Source organism: Myotis myotis, unplaced genomic scaffold, assembly GCF_014108235.1.
Source record: "Myotis myotis isolate mMyoMyo1 unplaced genomic scaffold, mMyoMyo1.p scaffold_m19_p_8, whole genome shotgun sequence".
In the NCBI taxonomy this organism is placed as follows: Eukaryota; Metazoa; Chordata; class Mammalia; order Chiroptera; family Vespertilionidae; genus Myotis; species Myotis myotis.
This window is the reverse complement of record NW_023416390.1, coordinates 13,652,798-13,669,750: the sequence shown is the minus strand read 5'-3', so window position 1 is coordinate 13,669,750 and position 16,953 is coordinate 13,652,798. Positions and strand designations below refer to the sequence as shown.

The 16,953-nt window shown below is 43.6% G+C and overlaps 1 protein-coding gene across 2 annotated transcripts in view; it reads right to left on the bottom strand.

Moving 5' to 3' along the window:
* Window positions 1-14,064, bottom strand: part of ADAM23 (ADAM metallopeptidase domain 23) — a 151,162-nt gene extending 137,098 nt beyond the window's left edge. The window contains exons 1-2 of one of the 2 annotated variants that reach the window (XM_036320646.1): window positions 13,505-14,064; window positions 12,175-12,392 (exon numbers count right to left, since the gene is read on the bottom strand). In XM_036320646.1, the coding sequence (XP_036176539.1) occupies window positions 12,175-12,392; window positions 13,505-13,724 (438 nt within the window). In that variant the 5' untranslated portion in view covers window positions 13,725-14,064. The remainder of the gene's footprint in view (window positions 1-12,174; window positions 12,393-13,504) is intronic. The other variant, XM_036320645.1, reaches the window with a different exon arrangement.
* Window positions 14,065-16,953: the final 2,889 nt, after the last annotated feature.

Genomic DNA, 16,953 nt, shown 5'->3' with positions numbered 1-16,953 from the left:
ATGCACTCTGTGAAGAAACCAAGATTCTCAAGTGTCCCATCACAAACAGGTGTTTCTTGAAAGAAAGTCCAATAAGTGCATACACTTTAACACATTCGGGTGTTAAACCATGTTAGGGGATATCCAAGAACTCTAGAAAACTAAAATGGAAAAACGATTCAAGATCTGATAGGTAGACAGGATAGTTTATAAATATACTATTTGGGTAATTATCCTAAAATGAAACAGTAGGTCTTAAAAGGATTAATGTTCCAAATAAAATAATAAGAGAAAAATATAAATGTGGTTTGTTAGGAAGGAAAGGAATAATAGTTAACTATTTTCAAGAAGTGTTTTACTCACCATTGCAAAGCCCAAAATAATAAGACAGCATCATCCCAATGTCCCTTTGGTTCTGAAGGGAACAAGTGATTGTGTTTACACTGCCCAACAGTGATAAATGCCTCTAACTGTAGTCTGAACATTCCATAGAGATGAAAGTTCATTGCTTTGGGCAGGGCAGACCACAATAATTAGCAAAGTAATTAACTAACTGTTCACTAATAGAGTTTACTAACTCTTTTTGCCATAATTTACGAGAGAAGGGGAGTCCGTGTACTAGGAACTCCTCTTGGTGAGGGCAGTTAAGATGCAATGCCCCAAATTTTACTTCCTGGTCATAGCATGTTCAATAAGATCCCAGTGTGTAAATAAGAATAGACTTTTATTTCTGATATTTTTACCTGCTCTGTTCAGTGTTTCTGGCTGGGAGTCCTCCATGCTATTCCAATCGTCATGGTGTTATAACTGTTACACTGCATTCCAAAGCCAGAAAACTATCAATGGCAGATGAGAGTGTTTCTTGGGTTTTGTTTTATTTAAAGAATTGTCAGGAGAAGGAAGAGAGGTGGGATATTTCTTATAGAAATGACCATATGAATATGTGCTCTTTACAGTATTATTGGGTGACACACTATGCCCACATTAGCAGTTAGCTCCACAAAGAAAACAGTTCACATTACAACTCACCAAAATGCCCCATTCCAGGGCACTGAGTGCCCTGGTTATGGACAAAGACTTAGGGAAAACTCCAGTCCTCCCGGAGGACAAACACCATGCTGACAGACCACTGCCTCACCTTGGTGCAGAGAACTGTAGCTTCTAAAACATCTCACATCCTCAAGCATTCACTGCACTCTCATGGGCGGTGAGGCAATTCATTCATTGGCAGCCACAGAACCAGGAATACCCTGAGTCACCCCCTCCCCCCCGCCCACACACACACAAACATCCTCACCAGTACTTCTAAACTTATATTCGTTATTCCAGCTTCCTTTTTAATAAAACAACCCTTCATTCAGGAAAATGCAGTTCACAATTTGGATTCCCTAGGCCTCTAGTCAGTATTGAATAGGAAATACTTGCTGAGTATTTCCCGTGTGCCAGGTACTGTGCAAACCACGCTATAGGTGATGCCGTTTCAGTCAGGCACAGCCTCTGTGTGGGCACTATTATTACATCCACACTATTGATAAGAAAGAGCTTGGAAAGGCTAGGTAACTTGTCCAAGTCTAAATAGCTGGTATTAGCAGATCTGTCACACCCTGGACACGACTCCCCCACCATTCTTCCCCACTATGTGGCAAAGGAGTTCATAAGTGAAGACAAAGACTATCTGACATTCTAAACAGCTTAGTGCACATCACGTTTATTCCACAAGTAAATGCCACTACTGCATCATTAAAATGCCAATTTCCTTGCATTTCCCTGAAATAACAGCATGTCTGTGTAGAAACACTGGTTATCGCATGCGGACAAAAAAGTTTCGATTGGGTGTTAGTAAAAAAAAATCAGAGGGTAAATTAACCAGCTCTTTCTTATTCAATTCACCCTGTTTTAAAGATCTATTCATCAGGCTGCAGAAGCCTATATTAGAGAATATTTTTTCAAACAAAAGAAAAGTTTTTCTTGACTAATCTAATGTCTGATAATTTGGAAACACCAAACGTGAACACTCTTCTTCCGAAAACAAGGAAGATGGGGAATCTGATAGAAGAAAAAGAAAGTTAAGGAAGATCAACAAGGAAAGGTAAGCAGGTAAGCAAAGTATTGTAGAAAGGTCAGCATTTTAAACAAGATTATTTATCTGAAGTGCTCATTTAGGGGGGAAAAAAAAGGAGACAAGAAAAACCAAACAGTTGTGGAAGAAGGCCAGAGCAGTGTGGGTATGGTTGTGTAGCCATGGTGTAATCAGTTCACAGGTCCTTATCATTGACAGAAAAGGTGTCTAAAATGGAGAGAAACGAGAGAAACTTCCCTTTTCAACCCATAGATGTGGTGTGATAAGAGAGCAAGGAGCCAGAAATCTACAGACCCAGGTCTGGTCATTCTGATCATGCCAATAATTCCCAGAACCTGGACAAATGGACCTGGCCTCTTTGGACCTAGTTTTCTCACCTAGAACACATAAATAATGATCATCTAATAATTAAATGTGTGTTATTGCTGTGAGGATGTTGTATGATTATAGGTATAAAACTATTCAGGTTCACTGCAAAAGAAATACATCATATTGTTATTACCAGCATATTGCAGAATGAGTTGCAAGCTGATCTAATGCATTCACTGAGCTGAAAAAGGAAAGAGCAAGGAGACATGAGGATGGGCACGCTCTAGTGTTGATTCTTTTATATTATGAATGTTGTTAATGGAGCCATCTGCAATACAACTATTAAGTTTGGGAGTATATGGTATTAGCAGGCCTGTTTACAATTAAAAGATAGTATAAACCACCCAATTAAGTGATCCGGGCTACCACCAGATAGAGCAAATTCTTGAATATCCACACCAAGGGAACGGAAGCACTGGAGCAGAGACTGGGATTCAGCAGATGCTCAAAAATCAATGTCTTCGTGGCTCTGGCATGTTTTTTATGAAATGCCTCTAGGCATGCTTAGGTTTGACTTCTAAAATTAATCTTTAGTCCACTGAGGGCAGAAGGGGGTGGTCCAGAAGTTTGTGATTATCTTGTGCCTACTAGATAATCTCTCAGGATTAAAAACGTGCCAGGATGACCCCTTCAAGTGGACCCTGTCATGCAGATAAGAAAGAGGTGGATGTCCCCAGCATATGACCATAGATCCAAGCTAAAGAGCAGTCCAGTCACTGGTCATAGGGCCCTATTTACAATTCTGTTCATTGGTTTGCTTGAACTTAACTCTCTGTAATTAGTGTCTATTGACAGAGGAGATTATTTTAATTTCCATCCTTTTCATTTCTAAACAAAAAGCTTGGAGAACGATCAGCATTAAGGTAGAGCTTGTTAACAAATAAATGTATTTCACAATAAAATGGAAAGTAGTGCCCTAATCCATTAACTTGTAATTTCCCAGATGCAGAAAGTAGCCTCTTAACTACACTTCAGCCAGAGAAGACACCTATATAACAGAACCTTCTTTGGAACATCAAGCCAATCCACAGGTTTGGCTCTGTCCCAGACGAGTGCCCGGAGATGGGAAATGCACCTCTCACGTTCCTCTATAAATAGCAAACATTTTATCCTAATTTGTTATGAATGAACATGATTGATTTAACAGCTCATTATTCTGAGTAAAATATGATAACTGGGTCTATTCTTTTATAGTGGAGTTCCTCGCATTAGACTTGATTAAAATTGTCCTTAATTTATATAAATTCTAAAGACAAAGACTCCTTTGTAAAAACTGCAAAAATCACATGCTCAGTGGATGTGAATGAGTGAATTATGTGACTCAATGAGTCTTTCATAAGGTTAAAGGGTACCCACGTCACTTGTGAATTAAATACTTTGTGCGAATAAAGCCTTATGATTATGTACATTTTTGAGAGAAATAAAATATTTTCATTCAGCAAACATATACTAGGAGCAATTAATTACCCAGGTCTTAAAGATGGAGACGACAAGATCTTCTGAAGCAGGAATTTAACCGTATTTTAATCCTAAACAAAAGCCTGAGAACATATTGCTGACAGGTTAGGCTGTTACTACTGATCACAAGGGACTCCCATAACTAGTCCTAGAGTGTGGACAGAAATGAATGGGATCATCCAGACAAAATTGCCTCCTGCCAGGCACTGACCTTTGGGTAAACAGGCCTGGAAAAGTGCTAAAAGGAGAACAATGTGTAGTATCCGGAGGGGAGCGGCAGCTTTTCCAGAGCGCTTCAGTCTCTCCTTCGCTCCACAAGTAAAATGCATCTAGCTGACATTATGCTTGTTGCGTGAGGATAAAGGGAGTCACGTGAGAAATAAGTGTTCCACGAAGATTAATCTGTCAGCAGTGGGACTGATGAACTGACAGCGAGGGAGAAACAACAGGCGATGACAAGAACACAATACAGAGAGAGAAGGAGGGATGGATTCAAGGGAGAAACGTCAAGGCTTAATAAGTGACTATTTATAGAAAGAAGATGAAGGCGAGAAAAGAGTCAAAGATGACTCGGAAGGTTCACTCTCAGAGGGCTAGGAAAACAGTGGTACCGCTGACAAAAAGGAGCAAGGCAGGAAGGACAGCTCTCATCCTGTCTGACTCCTTCAGAAGAGTGATGCCCCCAACCCTGGGCAATGCCAGCAGGCAAGTGAGTGCTCCTGGGTTGCTTTCTGACTGGCTGTCCAGAGGACAGTGGCCTAATCTGTTAAGAAAAAAAAAACTGAGAATGTGTAAAGACAGAATGACACGAGTTGTTATATAGTCAGCCGGAATAAGTCAACCCATGAGCAGAGAGCAGAAAACATTGTGTAGGGATACACGCTGAAGCAAGACTTTCAACAGCACAGCTCAGCCTTGGACTGTTGGGAAGCAGGGAGGCAAGCAAATCAATCCAGGCTGAGATGATCACAAATGGTCCAGACTCTAGAGAGAGAAGAATCAAAGACCAGGGTCCAAACTCAAACACTTCCAGAGACCAGGCAAGTAACAAAAATGAAGAAGGGTGTTAGGTAACAAGGAGTGGAGGGGACTGAAGAAATGGCTCATGCTCACCCTCATCTAAAAGGAGGGACAATCGATGGGTTACTTCCACCCAAGATCATAGCCCACTCTTCTGACTTTTCAAGAGAAATCATCCCACCCACAATCTCTACCATATATACTCTCTCATCTTCTTCTTCGAGCACTTGTCAATACCTGAAATCTTTGTGTTGTTGCCGCTCTTGTTGTGTTTATGGTCTGTCTCCTCCCTCTAGAAGATCAATTCCCTGAGGAGCCACAGAATTGGCCATAAACCGATGCTCAATCAACAATGGGCTTACCTCCTGACTTCTCAGGACTTAACCATTTGATAGGGAATAAATCCAAACCTCTCACCTCTTACAGCCTTCACAACATTTCACATTCATTACCTGCCACTCCCAACTCTACAGCATGAGCTCTGCCAAGACAGGACCTGTGTTCAAATCCTGACTGATACTTACTGGCTGTTTGTCCTTTTGAAGACACTAACTATGAAATCTCAACAGTTACATCTATAAACATGTACATTATTGGGGTTCCAGAGAAATTGGTTTTCTTTAATTGACTACAAATGTAACATTAATGCCCAATTCTTTTACATTTCCCACTCTTAGGTTTTTCCTTCTCACGTTCACCACACCAAATTCCTTACCACCTCCCAGCCTGCCAGAGCCCTTGCCTCTGACTCTGTGAGCCCCTCTCCCTAAAACTTACCTCCTAATGGCTAGTTAGAACCAACTCAATTGTTTCTTCCTCTGTGAGTCTTTCTTTGACTTCCCTAGGTGCCCACAATCTTTGGTTCTTGCAACTAGCTACTGCACTGACATGAACCATGCAGCACCAGCTGCCTTTTCCTGATGCCCACCAAGTTATGAGCAAAGGCAGGGACTAAGTGTTCCTTTTCATCACTTTTACCAGAGTCCAGCATGGTGCTTGATTCATAAATGTTTGCTGACCCAAACAGAACTTAACCGTTGACAGGTACAAATCAAATTTACTAGGTACTATGTGAGTGGACACCTCTTGATCCCGTGTTGCTCCAACACTGAGAAGCAACCCATAGCAATGGCAACAGCTACCACATGGTCAGCTCTTGATTAGCCACATTAATTGGTGGTGGTGTCAGTGATAGGGATAATCTAAGAACTGTTAAGGTGTGATTTATGCAGTGCTAAACACACACATACATACACACACACACACAAAAAAAAAATTATCTCTCCTACTGATCAGTCAAATGCTTAACAGCAACTTGAGGCCCTTTTGAAGGTCAATTTGATTATAACATAAAATTGCACAGAAAGCACTGCACTCTTTCTAACATATGAGTGTTTAATCATCAATTCATTCAACAGATATTTACTGACAACCTACTATATGCCAGACATTACAAGTAAAACCACTACAAGCCTGAATTCTATAGATTGCAATTTTCTCCTAGATGTTCAGGAAGACCTAGAAAGTTTCGGAAGGCTACTGAAGCCAAAACAAAACGTTATATTGTCCTGTAACATAATACTAGTAGTTGCCATTCTACCAATTCTGAGAAAGGACTCCGTGTGTCTTTCTGCTGTCCCACACCGAGAACAAGGGGGCAGCTGGCTTCTGCATGGTCCAGAATGTGGAGCTGGCCTTGTCCTGAAGTAAAGTAGCAAGTAATGATGATCATCATGATCTAAATTAATTCAAACATCTCTCTTCTCTCTCTTCAGCCTGGAGTGTTAGGGAGTAGGGGTGCTGAGAAAACAACTTTTGTTTTCCTGAGCTGCTGCATAAGCATTTTACAGTATGACAACTCTGCTCACACCCAAGGTCTGAACATTTAGATAAAGACTTTAGGATTCCCGCCATAAGTTCCCACTTTGCTTTTACACCTTTTAAAATAGTTGCTTAGAATTAAGCCTGAGAAAAGTTAGTAACCTCAGTCCAACCACTTGAGTGATAGGGGCTGGCCACCCTGCTCTGTGTCTCCTGATGGCTCGGGCCCTGGGATATGACCCGGGATGGAGGACTGCCCTTCCCCCAGCTCACTGCCTCCCCACCCCCATTCCTGCTTTGGGGATCTGTGATACATCTTTGACTACTGCCTGTGTGTGAGTGTACTACAACTGAAACTTCAATCAAAAATACCCTGTGGGTTTCACTTCCCCAAAGTGGGAGCTCAGAGGCCGAGGAAACTACCAGCCTACCAGGTGTGGGTGGCTTGTGCCCTCTCTTTCGGTAGGACATTGTCTACATATTCTTAAATTCAAAACACCAGCTCTGTCTCTGCAACACAGCAGATTAAGTAACAAAAGACTGAGCATAAACAGGCCAACTAGAGTCAAAAGAGATGACATTCATCGTCCCCAGACCCTGTGTTATGTATGCACAGTGTACCTCATGAATCCCTTCTTACGTGGAAGAGAAAAGAATCCTAAGACAGTAGGATATAGGGCCAATAATTTTTGACTAACGGAAAGTTTCAGGAAAGGTTTGAACAGGAGAAGAATATACCACCCCTGTCTCCCTCTATGTAGCAGGAAGAGGAGGGTGACTAAAATTTTGAGAAACTTTTATCAATGGAGAAGGCAGAGACTTAAATCTGCATAACAACCTTAACCTTGTTTATTGTGCTTTCCCTGTACCCTCCCACAACTGGTTCCCCACCTCCAAGATCTTGTCTTTAGCAGGAGATGTTATTTAAGGTGATGGCCTGGGCCGTTTTCAAGAGTTCCTCAGTTTTCCTGAGCCTCTCCTATGTAATGTGCTTTAAATTTCTGTTTGTTGTTCTCCTGTTAACCTTACTTTTTTAACACCGTGTGTGTCTCAGACAAGTACCTAGTAGGGTAGAGAAAAAAATTATTTTTCCTCCCCAACAGATTAATTAACTTTCTTAGGAACAGACCTCAAAAATTTAGCTCAGATTAAATGAATGAGCGAGTGAATCTAAATAGTTTTTCTCTCTTTTTAAATGTACGCTCCATTTTATTCATATATTGCATTGGTGGTTAATAAAATGCTTATGTTTAGTAACCATAAAAATTCCGTTAATGCTCATAAAAGCATCTACAAATGAAGAACACATGTCTTGGTAAAAAAGCAAAACTAAATTCTTCCATTGCAGACCCTAATACTTCTACATGGTAAACTGACATCTTAGCTAGTAAGAAAAATTTACAGTAAATCACCAGAAAAGAAAATAAACTATGAAGAAACTTGAATTTGAATAAGCACCAAAAACCAGTAACTACTTAGAACGGAGGTGACCACATTCCCCCTCTGATATGGACCATCCTGGTTTATGCCTATTGTTCTGGAATAATTATTAAGTGTGCCCTCTTTCATTCTCAAAAATGGAGTACTTTGGATAAATAGGCCATCTATCACCCTATTTGGAAATAAAAAGATTTTGATAGAGCCTAGCCAGTATTGCTCAGTGGTTGAGCACTGACCCATGAACCAGGAGGTCAGGATTCAATTCCCAGACAGGGTACATGCCCGGGTTGTAGGCTCGATCCCCAGTAGGGGGGTGTGCAGGAGGCAGCCAAACAATGATTCTCTCTCATCATTGATATTTCTATCTCTCTCTCCCTTTTTCTTCCTCTCTCTGAAATCAATGAAAACACATTTTTTTAAAAAAAAAAAAAAAAAGAAAAAGATTCTGATAGAGTAGGCAGTTAGACAGGCATGAGCAGAGCAGGAACAACAGGCCAGACACAAAATGTCACCAGGGAAGAAAGTCCTGGGTACCTAGCAACAGGCAACACTGGAGAAAACAACTATTATAGGCTGGGACCTGACCCTCAGGGTGACTTTTTCTCCCCTAGTATGATGCTAGTCATCCAGTTTAGGCTTCAGGAGGAAGAAGGGACCAGAGAACAGCCTCATTCAACTTGCATACAAGTCCTTGCATGACCACTCCCTTAAGCATTAAGCATTAGGACAATGAGGTTCTAATCAGCATCAAATAATCTTAGGAACACAACCTTGGGTCTATTGACCACAGAAACAGAGTTTTGGTCAAACTAGAGATAATATCTAGGCCTCAACTGTGTTTTAGCTCCAAGCCCAGAAGAACAGCAAAACCAGACCAAGCAACACCATGGCTGGCTGGCATCAGGACCAGATACAATGACTAATGACCCTCTACCCTAGTGTCCACCAATCAGTAGATACCATGACCCTAGTGTCCACCAATCCGTAGAAACCACGACCCTGAAAGGACACAATTGGAAGGCTAATAAACATTCTATTGAGATCCTCCGGAGACCTCACCTAAAATCTTCACCTTTGCAAAACAAATAAAAATCCTAAAGATGAGGAGCACAGGGTGCGCTTGTGTGCTCTTTCTCTCTCTCTTTTTCACACACACACACACACACACACACACACACACACGTCCACACTTCTTTCTCAGGCAGGTACCTTTGCTTTCTTTCTACCAAGTTCAAAGGGCCCTTCTTTTGCCTCTTTAACTTGTTTCCTAAGTCCATACAGCCCAGCTGGCTCCCTTCTTCAACCTCTGTGATTTTCTAAATAAACTTTCTCTTGCATCAGCGTTCTTTGCTCTGAATTCTTTCTTAGCCAAACTCAAGAACCGAGGTTTAACTCTAATATTTGCCATTAACAATTCCACAAGGAAAACCTTAAGGTATTCAAAAACACTGGTAATATAGAGGTGTTTTGTATTTGCTTTGTACCATCTCCTCTTGAACTCACCGATTTTGAAAGAGTTAAACATTTTAACTTTCACAGCTGCAAAGTAATAAGGCCGGATCAACACTGAATATTTATGAAATAAATACAGAGCTCTGCCTGGCAACCTATATCTAGGACTTTACCTCTCCACCTCTACCCCCAACTATGAGAATCCAGGAGAATAGCACAGTGATTCAGCATTTCTCAGACATTCATTAAAATGTGCTTGAGTGCAGTGAAATCAGGGAAGAAAAAAAGGTACATGCTACAGAGATATTAAAATCAAAACTTATAAAATCAAAAATGGTGAAATTCTGTACTTCTTCTCTTACTGAAGTATTTGTAAAGTAGTGAAACTAACAAGTTCTATCATCACTATTATTAGGCAAGTCACCAAGATATAAGCAGAAAGCATTAGAAACTCTTCTTGTCAACTAATTCTAGAGATGCTTAAAAACAGAAGTAAAAGTAAAATCACAGAACACAAAGGGAAACTTCAGGGAATGTGCCACTTAAGAAGACAGTTTATAACTGTATAGGAGCACTTTTCAGAATGTTGCTCATCTCATTTTTGTGTCTCCTGGAAAACATACTATGTCTTATTCCTCCTGGTACCCTTTACCTCTTATCTCTGAATCTATGGCATAGCACCTTGCACATAGAAACATTCAACAAATGTTTATTGAATTAAACTAATTTTAAAAAAAGAAAAGTACTTTCAAATATAATTTCTCTGTAAACATCTTTTTAAGATAAAAGAAGCCCAACTATCCTGGGGAATAAAAGTGGAGAGGTAGAACCATTCCAACAGCAAGTATGAGTTGCACAGTGAAAAATCTATTCTTCAACATGAGTGGTGGGTGAAGTTTTAACAAACCTATTATCACAGAAATTCAGACATATTGTAGTCAAACCATGCACTACCAACAATGCAGCCACACCAGGTTAGACTATAAGACAGGCATTACTCATAGCCTCCAACACCTGCGTTACAAAGAAGTTCCACTGGAATTGCTTTCAAGTCTCAGCTCAGGAGGGCTTGGGCATTATTTAAAATAGCCTTTGAGGCAGCTTTTATTTCTTCCTCCAATATCTTACGCAAAGACACTGGAGTCTGAGAACTCGCCACTTAACCATTGAAGGTCTCTTTCATTAGGAAAGCTATAAAATGGGCCTCAAAGCATTCATGGAGACGGCGCTGGACTCTTCTACTGTAAAGACACCACCCACTCCTATGAACGAGACAAATGGGTAGACGTGATGCAGGAATCAACCCTTTCAGTGACATAGGAGCGGATGGGAAGGGGACTACAAGATCAGAGACCCATTCATCTCAGCTGAGGGGGGTAGCAGCGACTTCATAATCTTGAGAAACAAAATTAACTTCTCCAATAATAACCAGTATGAAGGACGCATTTTCTCAGAAACCTGACTTGTAAAACTTTAATATTCAGGCCTTTTGAATTTTTATATGAGCTGTTTTACAATCTTTGGACAGTTCCCTTCAAAGCCTTACATTTCTAACTCCCCATCTGATAAACAGTTACCATTTCCCTCTATTTTAGAAAACTAATAAAAACCATAATATAAACCACAGATACTTTTCTAAAGTTCTGAATGTTTAGACAGTTACTGTTCCTTTCAACTAAACGGAGATAATCCAAAGGAAAGTATTGGACATATCGACTCAATTTTTTGCTCCTGATAAAGAGCAGAGGCACTGATAACCCAATGTGTTAATCTGTTGGGGTCCAAAATATTATGAACTCAAATAAATAGTATGCAAGGGGAAAAGTCCCTTAAAGTCTTTGGATGTCAAGCACCTCTACCTTCCCTACCTTCAGGGCCACTCTCTGAACCAACCTGAAAGAAAGTAAAAGCAACCACTTACAGTGAATGCAAGGTAAAGTCTAAAGGATTATACTGACCAAAACTGGTTGCTATATTGCACAAATGGTTTGTTTATAGTCACCATAGTCTTTTTAAATGTCAATGTCTTTACCTACTGAAAATATAAAACAAAGTATTTTTTCCTACTGATTTATTAAAAAGAAAGAGAGAAGTTGCTTAAATTTAAATATTCAATTTCTATGTGAGTCTGTAGCCAAACAGCCTCATCTTACAACCTTCTGGGTCCAGACTGTAAAGCAATTGTCATCATGGGACGGGGAATGCTGCACCCTTCCATGAAGCCTCACACTTGTAAGTCAGGATCATAAACACAGTCACTTTACTACTGTTCAGTGTCCAATGCGCCTGAAAGATACAGGGACCACATGTCAGCTGCTACACTTATGAGGCCATTGAGAAAATTCCAATTCCAGTTTAGAGTCAGAGAAGAGAAAGGGCAATCCTCTTCCAGGGCAGCCCAGGTGAATTCCCTCCAGTTTCTGCCCTATCGTGACAGTAACTGACTGCCTAATAAAATGCTTCAGTAAAATGTGTGAAATCAGATTCTGGCAGAACATCAAATCAAAAGTAGCTCCTTGCGGCGGCTACTTTTGCATACCCAGCGCCCTGCCTACCTTGTTATGCTTTTGCTGGTGCCTTGCCTTTGTGTCAAGAACGTGGTAAGGGCTTTCGGAGTCTTGGTTGATGTAATAGACCAGTCTTGAAGGCAGTGTTATTTCCTTCTGCGTGGCACTGCTGTGACTGGTGTTACTGCTGCTATTCCATTGCAATGTGTTGTCTTCATCTGCCAGGGCTCCCAATTTTTTTTCTGTAGTTTCATTCCACAGCGGAGCTGGTTGGGGAGAAGGGGGCAGGAGGCACAAACATACACAAACACACACACACACATATATATATACCCTACAAATTCATAAGTACCACAGTGCATTTTTTCCATTAATGGCAAAAATAAAGTTTCCTATTGATAAGCACGTGAGAAGTGGACACACAGGAAAGCAAGTTATGGCAACAGTGAAGTGGCCTGGATAAGTTTAACAACCAATAAGGCTTATATAACAATGTGCTGTTGATTTTGCTTTATGTTTTGTATGTATAGTTCTAACGGGTCTCAAATCTAGACTTCCATGTATGGGGAGGTGGGGGGACGGGCTGTGACCCTTCTCTGAGTCCACAGAAGCTCAAAGGGATTCTGACTCGGAGTTTCCCATCTAAGAGCTAAGGATGCTCCTAAGTTAACTCTAGAGCTGAGTTCATGTGAATTGACTCGTTTAACAAAAAGGACAATTCCCTTTTCTTCTAACTTTGAGATGAGCAAAACTCCTTTGCCATAGAGGGATGCAGGCGCTGGCAGCTTTCCAATTCCTTCTCATGCTCCTGCCAAGGCCATCTTTCTGCTTCCACTGAATTCCGATTGTATTGAACATTATATTATCTGAATTGTTCATGATAATGACAAGCATTTTGAGAAATTACAAACCAGCGGTTTCTATCTCCAAAGTTTCTCTTCCCCACTTTTAGTCCAGCAGCAGGGAATACACCCAGAGGGGACTTTGAGGAAACAACCCATTACCACTATCGCCATCACACCCTTCCGCATTCCCAGTCAGGCTCCACCACCCAAGAAGCAACTTGCTCCCTTGTTGCATTCCCCAGCCACCGGGCTCCCCTCAGCCAAGGGGCACAGAGGGGCACAGCACCCACTGGATACCTTCCCGTGGAACCGACAGGAATCGGAATGGGTTTTTGGTGAATGCAACGCAAATGAACTTCGAAAAGTGCAGTGGAATAAGTGGGGTCTAAGAATGAGAAAGGTAGAGGGCAGGCAGGGAGGTGCGGAAAGGCCGAGCCGGGACGTGTCTGGAGCGCACGGACCCGAGCGTCCTTTCTTTCCTTTGCAGGGCCCCGCAGGCCAGGCAATGCAAAGGGCACCGGGGCCATACCCACCGCTGGGTGCAGCAGCCCCCCAGGCTCGGGGCCAGGACGAGGCGGCGAGAGGAGGCAGCAGGAGAAGGACGAGCAGGCGGCAAGGAGGCGCGCGGGCCAGGGCGCGGGCAGGCGCCGGGCCGGCGGGGCCGGGGCCGCCGCCGCGGGGGTCGCTGGAGGCTCGCGGGAAGCTGCAGCCCGCTAGGGGCGGCCGCCGGGAGCTGCTGCCGGGCGGGTTCATGGCTCATAGCTCCGGGGCGCCGCTCGCTATGACCGGGGAGAGCGCCGGACTCGGCTGCGGGGAGGCTGCGGGCGGAGCCGGTCACGCCGGCTCGGCGCGCATGGTGCGGCCGCGGGCAGGGGTCAGGGCTCAGGGCTCGGGGACTAGGGACGAGGCGGTGCCCCCTGCCCTGCTCGTGTCTCAGGCCCGCCCCGAGCCGCCGCTGAAGAGTCTGGGGGGGTCCCAGTGGCTCCGCCAACTTGGAACCTCCCCAGATGCTCCTCCCTCCCCGCGGCGGGCGCGGCCGCTTCGGCGACTGCGGGGGCTGCCGCTGGGGCTGAGGATGCGGAGCCGCGGGAGCGAGCGGCGGGCACGCGCGGCGGCCTGCTCCCTGCCCCCGGGGGCGCGCCGAGCGAGCGCGGCTTCGGGTCCTGATGCTGGTGCTGATGCTGTTGCCTGGCACGGGACGCACTGCGCATGCTCGGCTGGGAGGGGCGAGGGCGAGGGAAAGAAAAAGCAGCGGAGTGATGCAGCAGCCCAGCCCCGGCCGCCTCCGAGGGGACAGCGGCACCTCGAGCTGTGGGGGAGGGGGCGCTGTCAGCGGGGGATGAGCCAGAGGGAAGAATGAGGCTTCCAGGCCAGAGACAAGGATGATCCGCGGAGAAATCGACCTGCCTTCTCCACGACCCCCTACCTCTCTAGTCCAACTCCCTCCTCCAAGAAAAAACTAAGACCAAGCACTGCTTTCTTAATCCTTTCTTCATGCCCTTCCTGCAAATAACTATAAAGGATTGCAGCGGGGATGTAAAAAATAACGCGGCTCCTCGTTCAGCTGGCGCCACGGATGAAGCCAGGGCTGGGAAGCACGTTCAGGCGTGGCAGGCTGGTGGCTACTGACGCTGAGCGGCCTCCCCCCGCAGCCAGACCCCCTCGCAGGGATCCCTGGCGCAAGGAGGCGGGGGGGGGGGGGGGGGTGCTCCTCCCAGGCCTCTGTTCCCGGGCCTGTGCCTGGGGGCTCTGCGGGCAAACAGAAGCTAAAGATGTTTGCTCAAAAGTTCAGAAAGTATGACTGGGCGTATTCGTCAGGGATTTAGAAATTTCTGGCGGGGAAGAAAAAACGGAGATTAGAGACCGAGTGTGTGGCACCTAGCTTAGGAAATGCATCGTTTTTTCACCATGTGGCATGCATCTCCAATTCTGAGATCCAGTCCCGGTTAATCCAGAGTCCCTGGTTTAGGTGGGTTAGCAGCCTTACCTAAATCTGATGGTTTCAAATGAGGGACTGTGGCATATTTCTGTCTCTAGGCTCCATAATGCAAACATGCATGTATTCCCCCTTCCAATGACAGTCTGAGTAACAACAACGTTGTCTTACTCCATTATTGGTATTTAAAATGGAGATTGTAGCACCTACGTTGGGGGAATCAAGAATTCCACTGGCAGAAAGCACCGTAGCAATGACAGGGCTTGGTGTTGTTAGCCATTTTCTCCATCCCGACTTAACAAAGAGGGAGAGGGAGAGGAAGGGAGGGAGAGAGGGGGAGAGAGAGAAATACAGACAGACGGGGATCAGAGATCACAGCTGTTAGGGAGCTAAACACTAATATGAGTTCTTCCTCTCTATATCAGAGCTAGGATATTAGTTTATTACACATTTATTATTCATAAAAACCTGTGATGGATGCCGCCTCCCCCAAATGAAGGCAGCAACATTTTCCTTTTGGCTCAATATTGTTTCCCTAGAACCAAGCGTGGTGTTTGTAGCACAAAGAAGGGTGTCAGAAAATATGTCATGAATGAATGAACACCCCCACCTCCCTGTAGTTCCTACTAGTAGGTCAGTGTTCTTGGGGGTGGCAAGTGTATCTTGGCTGGGTGTTCCCAGTTTATAGTTGAGATAATGATATAATATTGAAGAGGGGCTTGGGAGAAGGGAAGTGTACAAGAAATGAGAAGGGAGAAGGAAATGAAAGGCAAAAGATGCCCAGATACAAAGTTATTTGAAAGGCATCTATTGCAATTGAGGGGTAACCTCTCGAAGCCTATTCCAAAAATTAAAGCTATGAGTCAGCCTGAACCAACTGACCACCCACCAGTTAAAAGCTGAATTTCCATGTGGGTGTGTTTACAAAGAAGGATGTTGTCCTCTGTGCTATAATAAAAAGACTGCATTTATTTACAGAATTTTAGTGATTGTAGTCATGCCTGAGGGCAAGATGATGTGTCAGTAAATGAGTTAGTGAGTCAGAAGAGGCAGAATCGCTCGGAAAATTTTACCGGAAGTTTAGTCCTTAAGCCATATATTTACCAGGAGGTTAAACACAGAATTAAATATTCTTTAAGTGACATATTCAGTAGATTTAGTAATATTCTCATTAAAGTCATTTAGAATGGACTTACCATTGGATAAATACTGCTTACAAAAATGCCTCAATTGGCCTAGTGAAGGAGGCCACCAGAAATCCTCTCTTTGTTATAATCTGACGCAGGGCACAGAACTGGACCTGCTTTGAAACCAGCAAGAAAACTGGGCCTAGACGAGAGCAATTGAAGAGTAAGGGTAGGAATATTATATTTGGAAGGCACCTGCCTCAACAGAGCCGAGATTCTGGGTGAGAAGGTAGAGAAAGGGATACAGAAGAGGGGCCCTACAGTGTGAAAGCAAGTGAAAATTAGGGCAATGTAGCACAGCAGATTCCCAAGAGCAATTAGAACGCAATCATCACTTGGCCAGAAAGCCAAGGTCAAAGAAGATGTGCAGCAAAGCGGTGGCTGGCCATGGTGCTGGGGAGCCGTCTGGGAGAATGAGAGCAATAGCACCCACAGGGGCCAAGGGTGGCAGCTCTGATTCAAGAGCAGCTACAACAGAGTGGCTGGGGGCAGAGAATTCCATTTCAGAGTCAGCTATCCGAGGCTTCTCATTCTCTTTTAAGAATGGCTGTGAAGACTGATATTACAAGTGGAAATTAACCCCTCCGAGGAAAGAAGACAGTATACTCCTTCCTGGTGAAAGTAAAAACTGAGTGAGCTCTATTATTGGTACTTTCCACGTGGTTCAGGGGTCAGCAGCCATGTTCTATAAAGGACCAGATAATAAATATTTTAGGCCTTGTGTGCCCTGTTGTCTCTAACACATAAATTCTTTAGTTGTTTTTTTTTTAACAACCCTTGAAAAAATGTAAAAATCAGGCCCTCATTTGTAAACCTACCATATTAACTACATATATATAAATGTAACTCTATATGTGTG